This window comes from Lutjanus erythropterus, chromosome 8, assembly GCF_056507025.1.
Source record: "Lutjanus erythropterus isolate fLutEry1 chromosome 8, fLutEry1.hap2, whole genome shotgun sequence".
NCBI lineage: Eukaryota > Metazoa > Chordata > Actinopteri > Lutjaniformes > Lutjanidae > Lutjanus > Lutjanus erythropterus.
Window position 1 is genome coordinate 34,703,940 of NC_139324.1, and position 24,985 is coordinate 34,728,924.

Here is a 24,985-nt window from a genome sequence, read left to right on the forward strand (position 1 = left end):
GGTCTTTCTGTAATACATCAATTTATTCCTTTCCCTCTCCCGCCCTCTTCACTGTCACTTACACAATTTGCCTTTGTATTTTGTCATGTTTTTGTGTTCGCAGTTCAGCGCTTTCTTTTTTTCCTGTTTTCCTTTCAATCATGTCTTCGGTCTTCTTTTCCCTTTCTCTTTTCGTCCGGACACTTTATTCCTACCTGTCACTTTCCAAACCCAGCCCACAGCCTGTCATTCTCCTCTCCTTTATGCGTTTTCCCCCCATTTCTCTGTGGGACTTTTTATTTCCAGACCTCAGAAGGTGATTTAGCCCTTGGTATGTGGTTTTTGAGCAGAGTGAACAGATGGGAGTTCCTCTCATAAGTTGTCATACAGCAAGGTCAGACTTACACAGTCCATCACGTCGATGATGATGGGCAGATGGCAAGAGCTGCGCATTTAAACAGAGTAGTCGAAGTACGTAGGTATATCATGAGGCATTGCTGATGCAGTGGAACGGACTCTTTGTTTGTTTTGGCTCGCGTCCAGATATGGCACCACCTTTTACCTGCTTTTTACAGGTTACTTTAAAGGGTGCATTGGATGCACTGGTGCACTGGTTACTTTAAAGGGTGCATTTTTAGGTAGAATCAGTGGGGTTGTATGAGGGGCTTCACTTTATTGTATTCATCATGCCCTCTGTGCCGTTTGATGAAAGCACAAACAAAACACTCAGCAAGTCATTTTCATCAAGGGTATTAATGAACAAGTCAAAATATGATGAAAATGTGTTAGTAATTTAAACACATAAATACATTTACAGAAAAATTGCACTTTCTTGCAGCACTTGAACTTTGAAGTGGCCCCCCGGAGAGATAACAATACCATCATTTGAGTTTGAGCACCCGGGCTTAGACTGTAGGAGACAGACTCAGGGGTAAACACATACATATACACAAGAATGACTACACTCAATCACACATTATGTAAACTCTCTAAAGAAGACACCTGTCAGCTTGATAAGTATGCAGATGTTGAAGGTTGTGTGTGCACACATTACATATACAGACGGATGTCTCCAGTGTTTGTCTGTGTTGTCACAGCTTGACTGTATTATAAGTGACAACGTCCAGACATGACCTCTTTCAAATGACAAGACAGGATGAGAAGTAAATATTGATTTTGTGTGTGTGTGTGTGTGTGTGTGTGTGTGTGTGTGTGTGTGTGTGTGTGTGTGTGTGTGTGTTTACTCGCATACTGCACATGCACATGTGTCTAGGCGGTAGATAGGTCAGGAACCAAGTGATTTGTTGTTATGAGGAGAAAGGGCAAAGGGGATGAAAAGCTGCACATTTTAAAGGAGAAATCTGTAATATATTTACTGTAATATATCAGACAATACTGATGTTTCATCAGAGATCAAGGAAACATGTTAAATTGAAATACTTGCTTCTCTGTTAAGAACCCCACAGCTGACGTAACCCACTTTGAAATTTCAATTCCGGGCCAGAGTAAGTGTTCATGTTTGCCCATGTCAAGTTAATTAAAGTTCAAAATCATGCCGAATGTTTGCTGAATAAGTGTATACATGAGTTGTGCGAAACTATTAATAAAGAGTAGAAGTTTGTAACTGTTTAATTCAGCGATATGTTAATGGCTACTACTTTAATCGTGCCTGAAAAGTTGAGCCAGTCGAGGCCTGATGCTGACAAAATTCTGTCCAAAATCGACCAGAACCCCACCCTCATTGTCATATTTCAGCCCAAACCCGATTACAGCCTGACATTTTTCTTAACAAACTTCTCTCTATGCACCAAAGAGTAGGAGTTTTCAGTGACGGGGACAAGACATGCAGGAAATTGGAATTGGCAACAACAAAATTTGGGAACCCGACATGAGCCAAGTGAAATATGTCAGAAATAAGGCCTGACCCGACCCAAACCCTTTGGGTCCCATCGGGTTCCGTCTGGTTCAGGCACAGATCTCAGGCACTGAGTCTGGCAGGCAGTAAGGCCAGTAATCACTGAATCAAACCCCAGAGAGTGTATTTTCAGGATAAGGAGCTTAACTTTACATTGACAGACATCTGATATTTATAAACAGCTGACCATCTTTCAGGACTCGTCATCGCTTGTTATTGTCAGTTTACAATGTTGCATGTGTCTTGCACTCCTGCCTGAGCTTCATCGAGTCTGAGGAGGAGGGGACGTGGGAAACAACTGGCTCCAACCATAGATTGTATATTGAATAGAGATTCAACCTATTGAATATACAGCATACGACTCCAACTCGCTGTTTGAACTGGAGTACTCATGTTTGGACATGCTATTGCTACATATTGTTCCTTTAAGTAAAGACAATGCAAATGAAAAAGACAAAATGGTTTTGCAAAGCTTCTGTTAGTCAGTATTATAATCTGTGTGTGTTAGTCAGGGGGATTCTCTGTGCGATCGGAATACATATTAGATTTGAAGAGGAGTTATCAGCACTAAGAGGGCCGTGTGTGCTCTGAATATTGAAAACCATCTTTAATGTCTGAGTGATCATTAGAAGAGATGGATCTCTGTCTTTCCATATCATAGATCAAGCACACGCGCACACAGAAGCACAAAACGCACACCTTCCCTACCGCACACCCACCAGTCTTCTCTCTCTCTCTCTCTCTCTCTCTCTCTCTCTAACAAATATCTCAGCCTGCAGCTGCACACTCTCCATCAGCCCTGAGAGTTTACAAGGATTAGGTATGTCAGTGCACCAGCCCCACCCGTCTATACACTTTCTCTCACATAAACACACACACGTACAGATGCCAAAGCTGTTAAAAGCCGGATTAAGTGTTTCCCTGGGAAGAAGCAGTGTGTCCTGGCTGTGCTGTCAAGGTGCTGTCAGATAGCTCTCCTCCTTTGCCCTCCACTCATTGTCATAACTACGCTAACAGCAGAGTAACTGTGATCCACATTTAGAGTAGTTTGATATCAACAGTTTGAACTGTGGCTGAACTTGGAATAAAGCGCAGGCACGTGCGCAGTTTACACACGCGCCTGCGCAGACGCCCTCCCTCGCCTGCTTATTGATATGATGATGTATTATTGGTGACGACGCTGAAACACGAGAGAGGCGCCCTGCCAATTGCTTCAGTCTCATCAATATTTCATCTGAGTACGTGTTCACATATCAATAATGCATTCCTACACAGTCTGAAGGTGGTGATGATCAGTAGCTCTACAGTCCAAGAGAATGTACAAACAAAATGGTTTGATTAGAAGACAGAGACAACAAACAAACACAAGTACAAATGATTTTTTGGCCTTTATGTAAGACATGTGTAGGCTATAAGATATTAGCAAAGCTCTTTATTTAATTCCACAGTATTACTGTCAATAAACAGTGGCTGAATATAACTTAACATGTTTACTCAAATTGACATAAGTACAAATTTGAAGGTCTCTGTACTTAGAAACAAAGGAAACACTCGCACATCTATTAAACAAGACAGGTGCGTTGGAGAGAGAAGACCAAAAAATTGCAAAAGGACTCCCGCACACTGTCTACCTTGCAATATATCATTTATTTGCAACGTTTTCAGTACTAGACCTTCATCAGGTTGCAATTTTAAGGTCTCTGTACTTAACTTAATGCTTACTTTACTTAAGGCCATTTATTTTTCAGCGTCATTGAGCAAAAGTTCGATAATAACGTGAACTTCTCTTGAAAATGTGAGTGGAGTACTTATTGCTTACATGTCTCCTGTAAAAGAGGCAGGTATTGATTAGTATTTACAGTAGCAGGTAGGGCTGTCACCCCCGCCGTGCAGCTAATGTGGCCCATGGATGTGGGAAGTGAACACAGCAGGACTGTGACCAAAACAGCCTCCAAGACCAGTGGACAGAGAATAGGCTACAGCACCACGGTGGTCTTCTCTCCAGGTTTGGCTCCCGGCACCCTGGACATGTCAACTGAGCAACAAATACAGCTGTTTTCTCATCAGGAAACTGGGCTGTTGAACACAGCACGGTTGCCTGCTAACAGCAACTAACAGTTCCGGTTAGCTACCTTAGCAACAAAGCTAAAGCTATCTGTCCATCAGAAAACATCAAACAGGAAAGAAGAAAAAAACTTCTCCTTAGAATATAATCCAATTTATCAACACCCCAAGTGCAGGATGTGTCATCAACATTTTTAGTTATGTTCCAAAAAAGGACAAACCATAAATGGCATTAAAATACCTGAAAATATCATTGCTGGGCTGGATAACGGTGTATAGATTACATATAGAGCAATACATATGTGAGAACATCAAGTTTGACATCATTGGAATTTTAAGTATAATGTAATTCAAGTCATCTGAGGGAAAACTAGATGTCTGCTTCTTCTTTTGGCTCCGTCTTCAAGCTTTAAAAAAATCTAGCCCTCGACAGAGATGTTGCCAATCACAGGCCGGGAAGATACTTGACTGTTGGGTCTTACTGCCAAAATGTCAGTATTTTACAACCTAGGAATGAGACACAAAAATCAACTATCTTTCTCCTGAATCGCTCATTGAGCCTGAAAGTGTTTTCCTTTCAAATCCAAAATCCAAATCTGTGTAATAGAACTTTGTTTTCTATTCTTTCTTACCCATTAATCATCTCACAGCCCCCTAAGATTTATGCAGTGACCTTTTTAGCTTCCCCCCTACTTTGTTGGGAATTAAACTATCTAATAGTATATAAAGTAACCACAATTACAGCAGTGAGTTGCTCATTAGCCTTTATTGTTTCCCTTAGGAGAAGTTTGTCTCAAGCTTTCGACATGCAGTATCACTCCCAGATCCTTCCATAAACAAACACACGTTCCTCGCGCCTGAGTTGCAGCGGCGCCGTGCCACCGGAAGTTATGCCTGTACTTTAATGAAGAAATCTGTAATATATTTACTGTAATTTATCATAAAATGAACATATGTCATCAGGGATTAAGGAAAAATGCTAAGAAATACTGGCTTCTCTGACAACAACACCACAGCTTCCTCCTCTGAAATTACTATTCTGGCCTGTTTTTTTCCCACATTTATTTGAGTTAAAATTAATGTGGAAATTAATGCAGAATGAATCTGTGTCTGGTTAAGAGTCCGAAGAAATAAGTAGTAATCTTTTAGAAGGAGTAGATGTTTATAATGGTTAAATTGAGCAGTTTTTTAATGGAGCCTGGCAGGCATTAGGAGAGGCAGTTGTTCAAACTGCAGAGTGTGTATTTTCATAGCTTGTGTATTATCAAATTACAGTGTTGTGCATGTCTTGCTCTCCTGCAGTGCTCCTGCAGCCTGTCTGAGCTTCCTTAAGGCTTGGGAGGAGGAGGAGGAGGCAGGGGGAAACAATTCGCTTTCACCACAGATCGTATATTAAATTATGGAATAAACCTATTTAATATACTCTATATGGCTCCAACTCACTATGTGGACTGCTGTATTCATTTTTGGATGCACAATTGCTACATATTGCTCATTGGAGGACATTTAGCTGACAAAACCTTTACCTACTTTTACGTATGTAGGATTTTAAATGCAGAGCTTTTACTTTTACAACGTTGCATTGGAAGATCTTAATACTTTTTCCACTACTGCCACTACCACTTCCAGTAGTGCTCCAGTGTTGTGCAGAATAAATAGTTTCAACAGCTGCATCATGGCCCTCAATTCACAGGTGAGTGACGCTGAAGGCCAGTTTTTAAGGCCGTTATGGGCCTGGTACGCTGTATCAGTTTTACAGTTACACCACAAACAGAAACAGAGAGTGACAGAAAATGAAGTGCTCGGCAATAGACATGTAGAGAGTGAGAGAGAGAAGCAAGGAGAAGGGAAAAGAGGAGTAGAGGAACTTGAAGCTGCCTCCAAGCGGCCCAGACACAGTAAATCATTACCACCATAAACCACAGAGCCAATAAAAAGCACAGCCTCACCCCGCTATCAGAACCAGAGGGAGAGGAGGAGAGGAGGAGCAGGGGGTACAGAAACAGATTCTCCCCATCTGGATTCATTACAGGAGAAAAAATAACTTCCCGCGGAAATACACACCAGTACATACACAAACACGCACACACCGACACACTGCAGCTATATAATCACAATCAAGAAAAGGCTCGAACATTTCAAAGACAAACATGTTTTTTCCTGTGGTCTAATAAAATTAAAAGTCGATGCCTCAGATGCCGGGCTGGCCCCGGAGCTGCCTGGCAATTAGAGAGCAGTAAAAAAGGGAAATGAGAAAGGGAGTGAAGAGAGAAAGAGGGAGACAGAACGAGGGTGGGGGCGCGGGGCTTGATAGAGGGAGAGATGTGCTGAATTACTAGATTGGGACCATGTGAACTCCCCCAGGCAAGACGATGCATGGGTGAAGGATTGGCGAGGAAGATTGGCGAGGGAGAAGGCACCACACCGAGAGGGGTGGGGACAGCAGCGAGAGAAAGGAGGGGAAGAGACGATTTATAGGATTTCAAATTAAAGGTACAACACTTTTCTGGGAAATAAAGAAAACAACAATAGAGGGCGTATTAAACAATAAAAGACAAACCGTTGTACTCTGGTGAGAAATTGCTTCCTAAGCAATAAAAGCAGGACCTAATCCAATCTTTCTGTATGAAACTGAAATGATTGGATGGAAGTTTATTGATCTCACCAGCTCCAGAAACACTTGAAGGGATAGTTCGGGGTTGAAGTAAGTGTTGGCTGACATCCCTAGTTTGGAGAAGCAAAGAGGAGCATCAGCACAGAAGCCAAGCAAAGCACTGATGTGAACAGGCACTTAAAAGTGTACACTGTACTTTCACCACTTTATCTTGGCATCAGACAGCCTTTTCCAGTGGGAAGCTGCCATTATAAGCCAAATATCACTCTCTCCAAACCAACCAAACTCCATGTGTGAAATCAGTAATTTTACCCAGCAGAACGTTGGAGTTTCTGGTCTACAGCTTTCTCTATCTGTTCTTGTGTGACTTTGGTAAATCCAAAGTACGCTTTTAAAACACTGCAGGCACACAATAACACAAACAAATTAACAGATCGAGGCAGCAGTAGACCAGCAACTCCAGTGTTCTGCTGGGTAAAATTACTGATTTTACCAATGGAGTTTGGTTGGTTTGGAGAGAGAAGATATTTGACTTGTATAACGGCAGTTTCCCATCTAAAATGACTGTCTAACATCAAAATAAAGGAGTGAAAACATTCTAAAGACAATGTACGCTTAAACTGATTGATTTTTTTTGTGGAATTTTTTTAAGTTGTTTGAATACCTTTAAGTAATAATAATCAGGAGTTTCCCTTCAACATGGTAACCAAGCATGGCCTTGTTTTTCTTTATTTGGATGAAATTAGCCAGTGATTCCTCCCAGAGATTACATCTCAATTTCAAGCTGGCAGTCTTTTCTTGGACTGCTGCTTCTAGTTAGTCTACTACTCTATTTCCCTGCATGTGTCCTGGCTTCATTATCTTTCCTTCTGAGATTTTTTCTTCGGAAAGACTAAGCAGACACCCTTTATGGAGTCATTCATTTCAAAGCTTTTACTCACTAAATACTTGCTTGAGTTATTACACAGGTTTTTGGGGGTTTTTAATGCAGCAAAATAGACATTTGTTCATGAGAAGAAAATGTTAATACTTCAAAGGTTAGGTTTAATCTGCAAAGGTTTCTCAGGAGACAGACACGAGGGTATACGGACAGACAGTTACAGTTAGAGGCATTTCTTCATCAAAGGTCAGTGTAGATACATCGGCCATTTTAGCGTGTTTTACTTTCCTTGTATGTATTTATGCTCCATGTTAGACTTTTCTATGTTGAAAAGAAAAACAAATTTTGAAAATGGTTAAAAGACTTTGCTGGGGATGTGTAAAATCGACATACATTAGCTTCATAAAACCACTCCAAGGAGTTTTTAACTGGTTATGAAACTCTATGTGACCTCTGTCCGTGAGAAGGTTGGCTATTTCTGTATACTTGTTCTTAATGGCTTAATTCTTTGCATTTCCCAAGGCAAAGTTATAGTGAGTAGCATGTTAGCCAGTTAAAAAGAAGGTTTTTATTCAGATAATTTATTTTTGGCATTATATTTTGTGGTTATTGTAGAAACAATACCATGTTTGTTCACAGTGGGGCTCCAAAATCAACAAAAAATTACAGCTGTAGTAGCTTTAAGTTGGCTAATGTTAGCAAAATGCCAGCTAACTATGTAGCTAATCTACATCAGTCATTAGCTCACCAGTTAGCAAGCAGTTTGCTAACATACAGTAACTTAAAGTGACCCTATACATCACATTTACAGGAAAAGGAGAAACTTGACGCAGGTACCAAGTTTGCTCAACTATTATTGGAGCACAGAGCAACACCAAGTGTTATGCTGCCAGTACCAGTACAAAAGGAAAGAACAAATACATTGATTCATGGGAATTTCATTTCAGCAGTGAAATGGATAAAGTTTTGTTTTGTTGAGTTAAAGCTGAAGGTGAAAAGCAGATGTGAGTACTGTATGTGTTTGAGCCTGTGTGTGTGTGTGTGTGTGTGTGTGTGTGTGTGTGTGTGTGTGTGTGTGTGTGTGTGTGTGTGTTTGTGTGCAATTATGCGGGGCTGTTTGCTTTAGTGTACATCGTCTCGTTCCACATACCAACCCCGAGCCGCAGCCTTTAATGCGGCCCCACTGGGCAGCAAACTGAATTAGACTAACAGGAACCATAGACAATCGCCAGGATACAACACCGGGGACTGAACTTCCACTGAACCTCACCATAAAGGAACTCACTCTCTCTTTGTCACTCTGTGTCTGTCTGTCTCTGTCTCCCGTCCAGCTCCCTCGCCAGTTACAGTGATCAGAAAGGAGAAGACGTCTCGAAACAGTGTGTCCCTGTCCTGGCAGCAACCAGAGAGACCCAACGGCATAATCCTTGACTATGAGATCAAATACTACGAAAAGGTTGGTGCAGGATATATGACTGGTAATGCTGCCTTTGAGCAAAGCCCCTTTTTAAACTGCACTTCTTAAAGGCACAGTTCACCAGTTTGGAAATATGCTTTTTGGCATTCTTGCAGAGAGTTATGCATATCACATCACAGTAAATATATAAGGCTACACCCAACATGTCACTGCATATTATGTGGTAATTAGTGAGCTTTGCTAATCGGCGGATTTTCTTTGGATAGAAGCAGGGTAACTGTTTCACTCATGGAAAAAGAGAGCTGTCCGACTTCCTGTTGGCTCCCGAAATATATGAATGAGATAAAATCATTTAATCATACGGCTTTATTAGACTTATCAAAATTTAATAGGCTCTAATTGATGAAATCCTGACAATAAAAAAAATATTCAATAAAATTTCCAAACTGACAATTTGTTGCTTTAAGTGCTATGCTTGCTGGATTGTGTTTTGTTTTCCATCTGTTGTTATATGTAATATACATTAATTAATTAAAAGGTCATATAAATAAGTTTTGAAAATGATGGCCAAGTCATTGTTTTGCAAGTCACAAGTAAGCCTGAAGTCCCAAGTCAAGTCCCAAGTAAAGACTGACAAGTCCAAAAGTCCAGTCCCAAGTCCTAACTTCATATTTAGAGTTCTAAACAAGTCATTAATGTAATGCCTTTTTAACAACAGAGCATCAACTCACCGTTCTTTGTGCAACTTCATCGAACAAAGTTGGAAGTTGTTGCATTTTGCATTCTACAATTCAGTTGTCGTTGACCACATCAGAATTTTTGTGCGTAAACAAAATTATCTTTGGTTCAAACAAAGTGGATCAGAGGAATTAAGCGTTAACTTGCTGGGAATGAACACTGTTGATTCAGGATATGAGTGGAAATGAGTTATTGCCATTAAAGTCGAGCCAAATGTAATTTAATACACTTCCTGTGTAACTTTCCCAACAGTGGTAGTAAGGTATACCAGACATTTTATTATCAGTTTTAGGGAGATTAAATGAGGCTTAAGTCTTGTCTTAAATTGTAAATATTCTGGTTATAGTTGTTTCAAAAGCCTCACATGATATAGGGAGATTTTCTTTGTCGGTTCTCTGGAGGAAGCTTGCAGTCTGTGTGGTTGCTCCAGGGCCTCCAGCTTCCCGTCGCAGCCCAAACACGTGCAGGTTAATTGGCAGCTCTAAAGTGCGTGTAGGTGTGAATGGTCCTCTGTCTCTGTGTGTCAGCCTTGTGATTGACTGGCGACCTATCCAGGGGGTAACCCGCCTCTCGTCCAGTGTCAGCGGGGATCAACTCCAGGCCCCTGTGACCCCAGAGAGGATAAGTGGGTAAAGCTAATGGATGGATGGACTATTATTATTATTTCAAATGAGAAGTGCTGGAAACTGAAGTTGTCCAGAATCTCTTACTTAACAGGTTCTTTCTTTTTCCTGTACTCTCTTCTCCTCCTTCTTTCTCTTGTTTTTCTTTGTCTTCATTCTTCTGCTGCTTAATCCCCCCCTCATCCCACCCTCGCTTCGACCTCCCATCTCTTCTTCTTTATCTCCCCTTCTATTTCACATCCTGTCCTCCTCTCCCCTCCTCTCCTTAATGGAGACAAGTTTTATGGCAGACAGTAAATGCGTCTGTGGGGTCGCTCATTCCTCTGTGAGGGAAATTAGTGCAGAACGAATTACACTGGCTTTCAGCACCAGTGCTGTGCTATGGCTGACATTTGATGGTGAAATTAGCCGTGGATGCAAGTTTAATCACTCTGGCAGATTCTGTATGTGTATGTGTGTGAGTGTGTGTGTCCCAGATCACAGTTTGCTTGAATGCCAACAGTGGCCCCTAATCTCTTGATTAGTAGGCCGACAGAAGCTGTTTCCTCTCTAAACTCTGTTCCCTGCTCAGCCATCCTTACCTAAGATGTTAAAGCAAGGCTGGAAAACAGCGAGAGGAAAAGTTAATGACTGATACTGGGCCTGAGCTCACTGTGGGTCTAATACTCAGCTGTGGGGTTTCAGTCGCACACACACGCATGCTTACACATCACAAATGCATATTCATTAAAAGAGGATAGGGACAAGAATGAAAGGGTGGAGTCTTCGTGACAGACGTTTATGATGAAAAATATCTGGGCTTGGTAGAACAAAATCACTTCCATAATATAAAATAAAATCACCCAAAGGATTTCCTTTGGATGTTGTGAGGGAAACCCTTTAATCTCTAAGTGTTTGCCCACAGCTACTTAAGTATTCCCTTATGTGTTGCTAGGAGGTCCTTTTAAGGGACCTATAACAGTTCTTCAAAAAGCAAATCATTTGTGGAGCACAAGACAGTGGCTGAATTTATGGTGATTGAAGAAGAGGAGGAGATCATTTTTCAGAGCAGAGAAACCCTATGAGCTGGTCTGGTATTTTTTAAAATGTTTCGATATCGATACCTTGGTTTCGAGCTCAGTTCTTAAATAATTCTTACTTCTACACCAATTTCATGTAATTCATTTTTTCAAGAAATGACCTGGAAACAAATGGCGAAACTTTTTTTACTCTGAGGGCTTTACTCAGCCTGGATGACTGGACTGAAGTGAAGAAACTGGTAGAGTATCTGTAGAGTATTGTGCTATATAAAAAAATATGAGTAACTGTGAAAGCTCGCTCAGTACTGAAATTAATGATAAGGCATTTTCGATACTTGATTGTACTGAAGCTATTCAATCAGTATCAGAAAAGTAGAAAATATTTGACTCTAGCACAAGCAGTTTTGTAGCTGGTTATCCACATGTTAACATTAACTTTTTGTGAAATTCACCACTATATTCATTTTCTTTCCTTCCTATGTCAGTTAGCTTACTTCTTGCCACATCTTCTGCTTGTTTTGTCAGTTAGCTTACTTCTTTTGTGTGTTTGTCATGGCCACTGAGGTAAATTGACTCCTCTTTGAGGAGAGCAACATGTCCATTTCCTTCCTCCTCTTCCTGTTTCACCTTTGTTGTCCATTCTGGAGAAGCTAGCTAACTAAGTGTTTAAACTAAGGTAGCTAACAACTGATAACAGCGCTAGCTGCATCCAGAATTCCACACTAATGTGCTATTTGGTACGCTAGAACAGTATGTGAGATTTTTTTGTATGTACGAGTATGTACTCTGTATAATATCAATTGCACTTACATTTAAACGTAAGTAAGGTTTGAGTTTGTTCAGTGTAATATAGTTTTTAAAATTACTGAATTGTTTACACAGGTTACTATGGGAACATGTCCCCCACCAACGAGGAGGCTCTCAGGAAGAGTTATTATAGATACATACACACAAAACACAAAAGTATGTTGACAGATAGTACACTTTTTGTGTCTGTAATGTGATTTCGAACACAGCACAAGGCTTTATGTGGTGCTCCTAAGTGAGCCCTTCAGCTTAGAGAAATATTTTCCCAAGGGGAAAGACTTAAGTTTGAAACTTAAGGTGGTCTATGAAACTGGGCCCTGGGCCTTTTCACAGATTCCTGTTAATCACATCGTCTCTCAGGAATTACTGGAGACACTCAGGGACAGACACAAATACACACACACACACATAGACGCACAAGCCGAGTTCCCAGAGGATTCTCCACAGCAGCCATACATACCCAGGGATTTCAAACCCCAGACAAAAGACTCTTCCATGCAGAAGAGCGAACGGGGACAACCGTAGGAGACCCCCATAACAACGCAGGATAGAGGCCTCTTCGTGTGGCAGGCAGAGGGACGCTTAGGGGCCTCTGGCATGCCAAGGATCAGGGCCACAGGAGGACAAGAGTTGGAGCATGAATTCCCCACACCAAGACCACACCATGACTCACTTATGAAACAGAAAGAGCCTTTTAGAGACACATACACAGGCTCACGCAGACATAATTGCATATACACATAAACAGGATGGCGAAACGGGAACACAAAAACAGACCGACAGAGATTAGAGGAGAGCTTTTAGCGAGAGGAAGATGTTCAGATTTGCACCATCAGCTGGTCTTTCTGCTTTTATGTGTTTGTGGCGTCTCTGTCTGTATTTACACAAGTTTAAAACAGAAATACACAGTGTACATTATCCCGTAATTCGATAGCAATTTAACGATGACTCTTAATGTAGAAAAGTGAACATTTCGCCAACAACCACACAACATCACTCAAAGCAAAATACTTTTGTATAATAGATTAATTACTCCATGGACCGATAGATTTTGGGGGTCAAACCAAAGGCCAGCAAGCAAAGTCATACAGTTACAGCTTTGTTTTAATTCTGGAGTTGAAAAATCAAACAAGAAGCAGGACAGGGAGCGGCATTTTAAAAGTTGAGAAATTTCATTTGCATGGCTTGGGGCCTTTCTAGTGTGAGCTCTATAATATGAGGCAGAACACAAATATTAATCGTCACAAGTCATTTAGTCTCATACCGCTGTAAATCCTAAGTGCTGATTGGGCTTCTCGTGGTTTAAAGCAGTGCACAAGTTTTGCGCAACATTTCCTGCCAACCGATGAAAACATGGACCCCATAATCTTCCATGTGCACCCAATAGATCATTTCACTCTAGCATGCAAACACATAAATTACGCTGAGTCGTCGGAGGCTCCGTGATAACTCTAAGTGAGGCATTAGCAGGTCAGTAGCATAAATAACCCTCAATGTGTATGGCAGCTGTTGTTTCCAAAACTCTAAAACTGACACTAAATGAGAGAGTTTTAAAGTTTTGAAGCCTTTTAAACTCCCCTTAGGAAGTAGGGAGTTGGTTAATTTACAACAGAACAAAGTTGCATGAAATAAATGTTTCTTTGGAAACTTCTGGGATGATCACATTTCCATCGCTGGAGTTTGACCTTAAAGGCAATGCAAAGTTAAAGTGGGGTGGAACTGATGCACTAACTGCCTTTTTTTATATTGAAACCAAATGGAAAAAAATATCATAAACTCACTGGTGAGTACCACAACAAAATATATGTCACTATATATTATGTGAAACGTTGCAAAAGTCAAGATATATAAACGTAGTACTGATGACAGAAAACTACGAGACATTGCAACTTATACAGTAAATTTAGACATTATATAAAAGAATAATACAAGTCACTGCAAAGGTCACTGCAAAGTCACTAACCGTTACCAGATATGTTCTGGATGTTTATTTGAATAATTTCTAGGGATTAAAATAATAAAAGTGATCTAGCACTCTCAGTCTTTAGTCAAATCTTGTAATGATTAAGTACTTGATAGCACTATCGCCCCTCATGGAATATATTTAATTCAGTGTTGCTGAATAATGCATTCCTGCTGCTTTATGACATAAAATAGCAGTCAGAAATTTGCCATCTGGACACTTTGGCAAAGGCCAGAAGGACCGACCGACTACAGGCCGCTTGGGCTGCACAGAAAGGGTCACCATCATTGCATTGTCAATACATATATAAATACCTTTTTAAACTGTCTTTGATGATTGTCATTCAAACTGTTATTTTATGCATGCAGCCAAAAATGTTTGTATGTTTGAATGAACACGTTCGCCCATGATCTCCTCGATGTAGCAAGCGGAAAAAGGTCAAGTGAGAAAATAACCAAGAAACCTCTTTGCTTTCAGCTGAGCATGAAAAATGTGCAAAAATAACAGATTTATTGTCGACAGAGGAAGAGAAAACATGCACTGTGGCTGTGCATAGCATGTTTTGGTGGAGCTGTTGTATTTCTGTGCACTGTGCCTCAATTCTGATCCTGTGTATTTGTGCTGAATCTGCCTATAGTGGAGCATATCGTGTCGTAGCACCAAGCACTCCTCACCTTGAGATTGTGTTAAATCATCGTCAGCGACTGTACAGATAGTGTGTGTGGCACATGTCTGCATTCTAGTGTTGTTGTTGGATTTGAAATGGGCCGGACTGTTGCACATCAGGGCCGTATTTTGATCCCACATTGTCACTATAAAGTAGTAATAAATAACAAACATCTGCAAATAAACCACTTAAAGGAGCAATATGTAACAACTGCATGTCCAAAAATGAGCACTGTAGTCCAAATAGAGTTGCCACAGACTGTATATTAACAGAATATTGACATAAAACCAGTTGAAAGCCTATTTGATACACATGCTATGGTTGAAGCAAGTTGTTTCCCTTCTATTAATTATTTCTTAAAACTTATAAACAGACACTTGCTCATCTGGCAAACATTCAGCATTCATTTGAATCCTAATTAACATGAAATGTGCAAACAAATAACACAAGTTACGTTCCTGAATAGAAATATCAAAGGCAGACACTGTGGCTGTGCTGTAGTTGTCAGGAAAGAGTGTTTAAACTCAGCACCTCTGACACAGCGTGGTCATTTTAGGATTTAGAACAGTAAATATATTTCAGATTTCTCATGTGTGTGACATGTGTCTCATGATTTGTTTGTCAGGAGGCTGATGGACCTCATGACAGATCCCAAAATAAAGTTATGTTGGTGTCTGTGGTTTAGGATATTAGCTGCTGACGTGGCTCATACCAAGAAAACCCTTGCAGCTCATAATTTCTAATTAACCCCGCCTAGTCGGTCTTTTGCCTCCGTCTTTGCCCGCACCGCTCTTTCTGCCAACACATACCGCTGTGTCACACGGTTGTGAAACCAGAGGCCCAAGCGCGAGGGCTTGCATGTATCCTATATATGGGAATTCATAGGGATTGTTTTGGTGATATTCTTGGGAATTCCCGACCAGAAAGCTTCCCAGAAGAACCGAGGTGTTTCGTCTTTGGAAATCCCAGGCTTACTATACGATCTTCCTGACGCTGCGACCGGCTAAAGGGCACACGGCAGCCGATAAAGCATTTCCAAGAGCACTTTGTGAAAATAGAATTTGTGGGAATACACTTTGCTGATTATTTTTGCAGGTTTTATCACTGTGATCTAAAGAGCAGAGAAAGAGCTTCAGATCCATTTTAATTTGGGTTGTTTATTTAGTCTTAGATGGAAAGAATGCTGGCTGAAACGTTGTATTTACAAGACTTCTGCTGTACATCTCCTGTTTTTGGGTCTGTATGAGTGTGCATCTGTGTGTGTGTGTGTGTGTGTGTGTGTGTGTGTGTGTGTGTGTGTGTGTGTGTGTGTGTGTGTTATACAAGCTATAATTTGCCACAGCTTTGTTTAGATTGTCAAAGCAGAACGCAGCACAGAGGCCGTATTAAATTCTAGCAGTGTTCTGGTGGACAGCTCACAATCACCCAGCTTGTCAGGCAGCAGTATGCATAAAACAGAGGTGTCTGACCTGAGTTTCTGTCTCTGTCTCTCTTTATCTTATACACACACACACACACACACACACACACACACATATATGCACACAAGGTGCCCGTGCCACACCTGCGTGTGATTTTCAGGGGATCACATGCTGTCCTGAACGCGGAACGGTGACAAGCTGCAAGTAGATTTATGGTTGTGATGAAGAGTCGTCCCAGCGCAGGTCTGGTGTATCAGTTACCTCCTCACACATACAGCAGTTTAAAAAGCTTTGTGCGCCATAAAAGTCTGATCCACTCCATTAATGGGCGTGAAGTTTCTTTTAGACACTGCTCGTGTGTGTGTATGTGCATGCGTGTGTGTGTGTGTGTGTGTGTGTGTGTGTGTGTGTGTGTTTGTGTGTGCGTGCGTGCGTGTGTGTGTATGTGTGCATGTGCCCCTACCAATGAGTGCCTCTTTATAACTGGGTCTATAAACTGAGGATTTGACTATGCCTGAACATGATTCGGCCTTGAATGGTTTTTATGAGCTCGGCTACATTGCAAAACATGTAGCTCATTTTCGGGATTGTTGAAGTCATCCCTAATAGGTTGTCATTAAGATTTAAGATCGGCCTCGTCCTATTTTCCCCCTATTTAACAATTTGTTTCATAGCGTCGGAGCAGGTCAATAACAATGTGATTGTGGGCCTGTCTGGAGTGCGGATTGGCTCAGCAGTTTTCACTCCGGACAGTTCAAAGGCATTATAATTCTAAGACAGAGAAACATAACATTTGGCTTAAACTGTACTTTTGTTCAAGCAATAATTTTCTTTAATTGTGCGTAAGTGAAGTGTTTTCATACTGCTGCTGAATTATGTACTGCTGTGCTCTGCCTCCCGTCCCGTGCTGATTGTGACTGGCTGCGTAGTCTAATGTAAAAATCAGCCTCAGTATTTTTCTTCTTTAATAATCTCACACACAAAAAACCCAAAGTAATGAGTAACATTTCATATAGCATGCTTTATGCATGCACTGGTACTGCATTATTTATGCATTATAACATATTTGGTGCAGAGTAGTAAATGGGATATAACCACTGTTTTGCTGAAGCAAAGACTTTACAGTGTTTTACATAAACTCACTATGCACTAACATTTTGTTTTGTTGGAATGTAAGATAAGATTTTTTTGTCTCCACCTTTTTACATTTCATAACTGTGCCTGTTTGCACTACTTTGTATAAATCTCAACTTAATAACTATCCAGCTGGACTCTGTTGTTCTTTACATTTCACATTTTGTACATTTTGTTGATGTGATCTGTTTATTGCACCATGTGCACTATTGTACACTTTTTTGCTTTTTACAGTTTTTATACTGTAGTCTATACTTTACTTTGCATATTGATGCACATGTTCTCATGAGGCAGAAATATACTTTTAACTGCGTTTGCATACGCACCCCTACGCATCCCTATGCTTCATGGCTGCCTTGCGTATCCTGCGTCCATTTGGAGCGATGGTTGTGTGCGTCCTCAGAAATTAACGTATGGTTAAACCGCAAGTATATATATCCGGCCATAGTAGCATTAGTGTTGCCCTCACATTTAGTATTAGTATCATTATTATCTTTATTCTAGTTTTTGTACTGTACTGTTTCATTGCATTGTCTAGTTTATTTTCTTATTTCCTGTACTTTATGTTCCTATCATTTCATATCTCTGCTGCTGTGAGACTGTAATATTTCAACAGAGATAAATAAAGAGCTGCACCTGTCTACATAAGATAAGATAAAATAAGATAACATAAGGTAAGATAAGATAAGGGAATGTAGGGAAAGTAAGGCTAAGACTTTATTAATCCCAAAGAAAGTTCTTGTGCCTCAGGTTGCTCCAAACTTATAGTAACACAGAATAAAAGCATTACAATATTAAATATAAAGTGCAATATAAAACATTAAGTGTATGAGGAGTAAATGCAAAACAACAGTGCCTAATAGAATATCAATAGAAGTAATAAACCACAAGAGAAGAGTAAACTTGGCAATGATATTGGAAAGTAATAAAAAAGTAACATCTAATACTGAATGTAATATTGCACATAATATCAAACCTAATATAATACATGATAATAATAATGACAAAATGAAAAGTAATATTGGACACAGTAGTAAACGTGATATTGTACATGATACATGATGATAATAATAATAATGAACATTAATAATAAATTCATACATACATATAAGTCATTCCACCCACACCATCATTTTGGGTCCTCTTATTATCCAAAGTGTAGAAATAACTCTGCCTGGAGCCAAAATCAAGGGGCTACTTTCTTTCTATCTTTTCGGCTCTACCTCATCCACCTCCCGCCCTCTAATCTTTTCTCCGCCGTTTTTCTTTCCTCCACATCTGGAAACAATGTGCCGAGCGCAGACTTGGTGTGTAAATCCTGCTGTTGTTTTATCAGTGGAGATCAGTAGGAGAGAAGTCATAAAATATAAAAGGCATAATTCATCAGATTGTGAAGAAAGCTGCCAAACTGTCTGAGATGTTTGTATGTGGTTGGGTGAAAATGAACATGCAGATAATGCAAACCGTGTTGCAGTGCACATACTGTACGTGGATATTGATTTCATTAATAGCTCCAACCCAGACTAAAGTGTAGTATTTTCTAAAAGACAACGCAGACTGTCTAGCAGATATTAAATTCCTTTTTCTCTGTGCTTCGTCCACTTTGTCTCACAGGAGGAGCAGGAGACCAGCTACACCATCCTGCGTGCCCGGGGCTGTAACGTGACTCTGAACGGTCTGAAGCCCAACACTGCCTACCTGCTGCAGATCAGAGCTCGCACCGCCGCTGGATACGGAGCCAGCAGCCCCAGTTTCCAGTTTGAGACCAGCCCAGACTGTAAGTTCAGCGACAGAACGGGACTTGAGCAGTGAAAATAGCTTTCGACTGATTTGTGGGGTTTGCTGATTAAGCGCGAGGCCAAAACTGTCTTTTCATAAAAATAACTGATAATGAATGGTGCGATTCTGGAGCCATTATTATTGTAAACCGCACAAGTGAATGTTTTTGTCCTGGATTTCAAAGCAGAGTCATTTGATCTAATAGCTGTTTCAGAAGCTGTTCTGTTACATTGTGTGAGAACGTTTTTCCACAAAACTGGCCAGATTTAAATATCTGGGCATTTACTTGCACAAAATATTGGCTGTAATAGATTCAACCAGCAAAACTTTTGCAACAGCATTGGAAAATCAATACCATGTGAACTTTGTTGCAAAGGACAGACAAAGAGATTAACAAGCTGTTGATGTTCACGTTTTACTTAAATTAAACACAATTAAGGCCATCTACAAATTAGAGCTATTGGCATAATTGCCGACCGTATTTCTCCCAAAGTGTGACTTTTCTTTACACCTTTTTTCCCTTCCATTATCACAACCTGTTTCTGGCTCTGTACAAAAGCCTACATTTCTGAAAGTCTAATGCTTTCATTGTTCACGCCTCGCCCTCCTCAGAGAGTGAAAGAGAGAGAGAAATGGAGAGTACTAAGAGAAAGAAAAGCAAATGTCAGATGTCCTGGAAAGAGAATTCCTGTCTATTTCAGAACATCTTTAAGGAAAGGGGCACATTTTTAAAAGAGCAGCCTAGAACAAATACAGATATAAAGTAATTGTAAAATATTAGTTTTCTGTGCTACCAGGATGAAGTTTGAAGCTGCTCTTCATGATTCTAATTGCTGTGGTTCCACTGTGCTTTCCAGTTAATAAATATCAACTATAGGTTGTCTGAAGGCATCTATTTACCAAAAAATGTGTACTTATTATTGGTTATCTTCATTCTTTAAAAGTCGCAAGAATACAGGAAACAAGGTTGATGAAACTCTTCAAAATTTCTGAGGTGTCAACATTTACAAGTATGGTTATTTGTGCCTTAATAATGTTCAGTTGTGTATTCATCAGCATCTAAATGTAAAAAGCATTTTATTTACTTATTTTATATGCAGCATAGGAATAATGCTGCTGAAATTAGTTTGTTAACAGTAGTTTGTTACTCTCTGTCTTCCAGCAGCCTTCTCTATCTCCAGTGAGAGCAGCCAGGTAGTTCTGATCGCCATTTCCTCTGCCGTGGCCATCATCCTGCTCACTGTGCTGCTCTACGTCCTGATTGGCAGGTCAGTCTACCAGCCACTTGACCTGATTCTTGAGTGGTTTTTTTTCTCCCTTCAGTGATACCTGAATGTTCATTTCGTCAAAATGACAATTTATTTACCCGCCAACATCACATACTATGATTTTTCACCAAATAAATTTCCCTCCGTTCCTGCCCTGTAATTCCTGTAAGAGATACTGTAGCTCCAGCTGTATGTAGGTGTGCAAGTGCGTATAGGAGAAAGCTAAGGATTGTGTGTGTGCCTGCGTGTGTGTGTGTGGTTGAAGTTGGCAGTCAGTACTGTTCAGAGAGAGTATAAATCCACGGCTCATTATAAGACTTACTGATCCTCTCTTGGCTTATAAGAGCTGGGATTACACACACACACACACACACACACACACACACTCACTCACACACACACAAACACACACATAGCTCTCTCTAGCCTCCAGGCTGGGCCAATGGGTGAAGTCTTATTGGGTGATGTGGCACTACTTATGACCTTTCTCTGTTTGGATTGGCAGGTTTTGTTGCCACAGCAAATCCAAACATCCTGATGAGAAAAGACTGCACTTTGGCAACGGCCACTGTAAGTACTGGACTCTTTTTTTTTTTTTCCCGAGGCATGGTTCGATCTATCCTCTCTGCTCTCACTGTGCAGGAATACAACTAGGTGGATACATTATAGGTAGCCTGACAGTTACAGTCGGGGAGAGACGTTCGTCTCAAAGCATTTTCACGCGTCTTTACCAGCGGCGGTTGTTTTGGAGGAGCTATTTCCAAGCTTGAAGTGGTTTCCTCTTTACTTCGGTTCGTTTGGTCATATGAGAAGACGGTAATCGGACCGAGACCATGTTGAGAAGGAGGTTTCTCGGTCCATTTGCAAACCAATCCTGGAAGGCTTCATTTGGAACGGGAACAAGATCAGACTGTTCTCCCTGCCAGATACAGAGAGTACTGAGAATTAAGCTTTAAACAATCTCTAATTATAGGGTTTACTCCAGAGAAACGTCATTTCCATTGATACATTTTTGACCAGTGACAAAATAGTCTCACTCACATGGATTTATGTAAACTCGAAATCTTCTGTTTAAATTTAGAGCGATGCGTAAAATAGCTTACTTAAGTAACAATGTCTCCCCTGATGTGGACTAAACACAAAATTAAAGTTGAATTAATTTTCTTTACGCCCCCCCTGCTCTCTCTTTGCTGCTTGTTCTCCTTTATTCATATACAGCGTGTTATTTATTAAGCTACTCCTTCCTTCCTTCCTACCTTTAACCTTGACCCAGGTATCGACCCCCAAACTCCCCTGACACTGAGCTGCGGCTGTCCGCTTCTTCATGAATTGATAGGATGGGTCAGATGCGAGAGCATAAATTTCCCCACAGGGACTAATAAAGTACAGTTTTATTACTAACAGGATAGGTTCCAGTTTTTTTTTTTCAAGTCTTAAAACAACACTCACATGCCCATATGTACATTAAACAGTTTCTGATTGTTTCTCCTGCTCATACTGGCTTTGGAGGGACGATATCCAGAGTCTTCTTTCTGCACTCATGAGTTTAGCCTAATAAGTGGCTTTTGCTGACTTAGACAAATCAAACAGGTATCTTTCAAAGTTACAGTCCTTTAAGTACAAATTCCCTCTTTGGGTTACTGTTCCCTCCACCAACGTTAAGCGAGAAGACACTGCCTGAGGAAAAATAGGGACTTTTTGTGGCTGAGATTATCGATTATCAATTTTCAGGGGGGTCAAACTCAATTTCTTCCTATGCTACATCAGCATTATGGTGCCCTCAAAGTGCCAGTTTTAAATTTATGACTATATAAACATATCTACTTGTTATCATGGCTCTGAATTTTGTTAGTGCTGGTTTTAGTAATAACTTAGTAATAACTAAGTAATAACTGATTAATAATTTAGCTCTAAAAGCGGGAACACTAAGCAGACATTCATGTGTGCAAATATGATATAGTTTATTTAATTTTAGGGAAATCGGAAAGGGGTTGTCACAATTTCGATACTAAATTTAATATCAGTTGAAATGAGCTTTTAGTTTCAATAATTGAAGGCAGAATCATGATTCACACTTGACTTGAATTCATTAGGACATAAAATCAATGATCAGTTGATCTTAACAAATCGAAATTTGATAGTCTGACAATGGCATAGCTGTCCATGCTAATAAAATAAAAACGTATCAGAAATAAAACAAATCAGAAATCGAATCGAATTGTGACGTTGACATTGAAAATTAAAGCAAAAGATTGTGACACCCCTAGAAATAAGCCTATGCACAGCAGTATATGAGAAATAAACATAAAACTCTCCTGTCCCTCATTAAATTGTCTCGTCTCTGTCCCAACTTTTCTTTTCTTGGACATTTTGCTAGGCTGCTACTAACATTACCAGCTACAGTCACTCGGCTAGTGCCACTTTTGGAAATGGCTATATGATAGTGAGACACTGTTTAGTGTATCACTGACCCTTAGCTGCAAAAGGCCTTCTGTGTGCTGGTAACAAAATCGAGATGCATTCTGGGACATTATTGTGGACAGCATACTTCCATAACGCAGCATACAGTAGAACTGTATCACAGAAATTAGATTCTTTGCAAGCGGGCCACAAAAAATGAGTTTCCGAAACCAGGATTTGGCCCACAGGTGTTTAGTTTGACAGTGATTCAGAGTTTCTACAAAAATGTTAAGTTGTTCTTTAATAATCAGTCTTTGTGTTTGTATCACAAATCAGCTGCACACTGATGACTGTCAATGAATGGCTGCAGATTTCTTGATTGAGATTTAATTAAAGTCATAAAAACAGTTTTACTAGGAGACATGCCACATTGTTCAACTTAGCAGCATCTGTCAGTCAGTGTTATTCAAGTACATCATTTAGGAGAATTAGCATTCTCCTGTGGAAAACCCTTCCAAGGATATTCTTCCAAAACTCAGTTATTGAGACAATTAAGACTATGTCATCTGCAAAGTTTTAATTTTGTTGAGCAGAGTTCAGTATTATCACCATGTTCTGAGTCCTGTTTTTCATAGTGAAGCTGAGCACTGACCAAGGTGTCCTTGAATGTAGGGACGCTCAGTTTTAAAATGGTCATTAACTGATGCCAACCTGTTCTCTGCTGCTGCTGCAGTGCGCCTGCCGGGTATCAGGACCTACGTGGACCCCCACACGTACGAGGACCCGAGCCAGGCCGTGCACGAGTTTGCCAAGGAGCTGGACGCCTCCTGCATCGCCATCGATAAAGTGGTGGGAGCAGGTGAGAACCGACAAGGGAAAATGCTTTATCGCGCTTCGCTGCACACACAGACACCACTTATTTCATTTTGAGCATTGACACTAGGGGCATAAATTACAATGAATGGGCCCAGATCAAGATCAGATCACCAGTTTGCTCGGGTCATCAGAGGAAAAGATTATCAGTACAGTGAGGAGTTATTCCAGATTTTTTAAAAAGGGTAAAAATAGAACTTAGATTAAGAGAAAATAAATGTTTTTTCCTCTCTCTGACTTCTTCTTTCCTATTCTCACCTTATAGTACCTTACTTTCTTGCTCTTTCACGCTCTATTTAAATGACAGACACTCCGGGTGCACACCACATATAGAAGAAATGGACTGCATGTAGAGCTCTTATGCATCTGTATTCTCATAGCAGCAGGTCAGTTTAATTTTGTGCCATATTCTGCACAGCTGGGAGTGAGATGCATTCAATTCCTCAGCTTCTGCCTTTCATCCTTTTCTCTTCTTTCCCTTCCTTCTTTACATTCCCCATAGGAAGTTGCCTGTTGCTCTAATTCTGTCTAATGTCTCATTAAGTCTAATGATCACAACAGTTAAAACAAGTTGCTTTCCTCTCCTTGTGTTCTCCCTGATAACTCAAGCAGGAGTGCAGACGGGAGGGTAATGCATTGTGATTCATGTCGAGTGCAGGCAGAATAGATGGAGACTAAAGCACACAGCACATAACGGCAGGCTGGTCTCCAGGGTCCCACCAGCCCTCCACGCTGTAAAGCTGTCAGGAAGGCCTGAAAGTCTAATACCTGACTCCACTCTGGACTCTGCTGCACTCCACAATACATTTTTCATCGTACATAGTCGAGACAAAGCATATTAATCTCTATAGTGCTACAATGACACTTGGGTAGATATTGACTTTTTTATTAGAAATCAAATGCAAAAAGTCAGTGGTAGTATTTGTGTTCATTTTTCGTTTATTATAGAATCTATCAATACTACACTGGTTCTCTGTGGGAATCTCATATCTAGGGCTGGGTGTCGTTTAAAAATTTACGACACAAGTACCAATACTCCAATAGAGTACTTCATTCTATACCTTTCCTTTCATTTTGCTGAACTGCCAACTCCATCAAATACACTGCACTGGATTTCAGCACCAGGGGCTGTATGGAGCTGGTAGCTGTAGCTGCAGTTGTGGGCCAATCACATGTTGCATTAAAGAGAAACACATTTGCAGTGGTTGTCTGCAAGCAAAACTATACAAATAGTCATTTTTGCTACTTTTGGGTACAAAAAGGATTGACTGCAGGTATCATTTGACTGGAGAAGTTGCTATACTATATGGTACTGGGTTACTTTGGTTGATACCTTTAAGTACCAATACCAGTTTGTTTCTAAAGTGACATTTTGACGGTACATCATTAACCTCTTCAAATCTGCAGAACCAATTAGAGGGATG

At 40.4% G+C, this 24,985-nt stretch overlaps 1 protein-coding gene across 4 annotated transcripts in view; it reads left to right on the top strand.

The window, feature by feature from the left end:
* epha3 (eph receptor A3) overlaps window positions 1–24,985 on the top strand; it is a 150,133-nt gene that overhangs the window by 86,002 nt on the left and 39,146 nt on the right. For 3 of the 4 annotated variants that reach the window (XM_084725379.1, XM_084725378.1, XM_084725376.1), the window contains exons 6-10: window positions 8,784–8,908; window positions 18,856–19,018; window positions 20,183–20,288; window positions 20,794–20,858; window positions 23,422–23,547. In XM_084725379.1, coding sequence (XP_084581505.1) covers window positions 8,784–8,908; window positions 18,856–19,018; window positions 20,183–20,288; window positions 20,794–20,858; window positions 23,422–23,547 — 585 coding nt within the window. The remainder of the gene's footprint in view (window positions 1–8,783; window positions 8,909–18,855; window positions 19,019–20,182; window positions 20,289–20,793; window positions 20,859–23,421; window positions 23,548–24,985) is intronic. The other variant, XM_084725377.1, reaches the window with a different exon arrangement.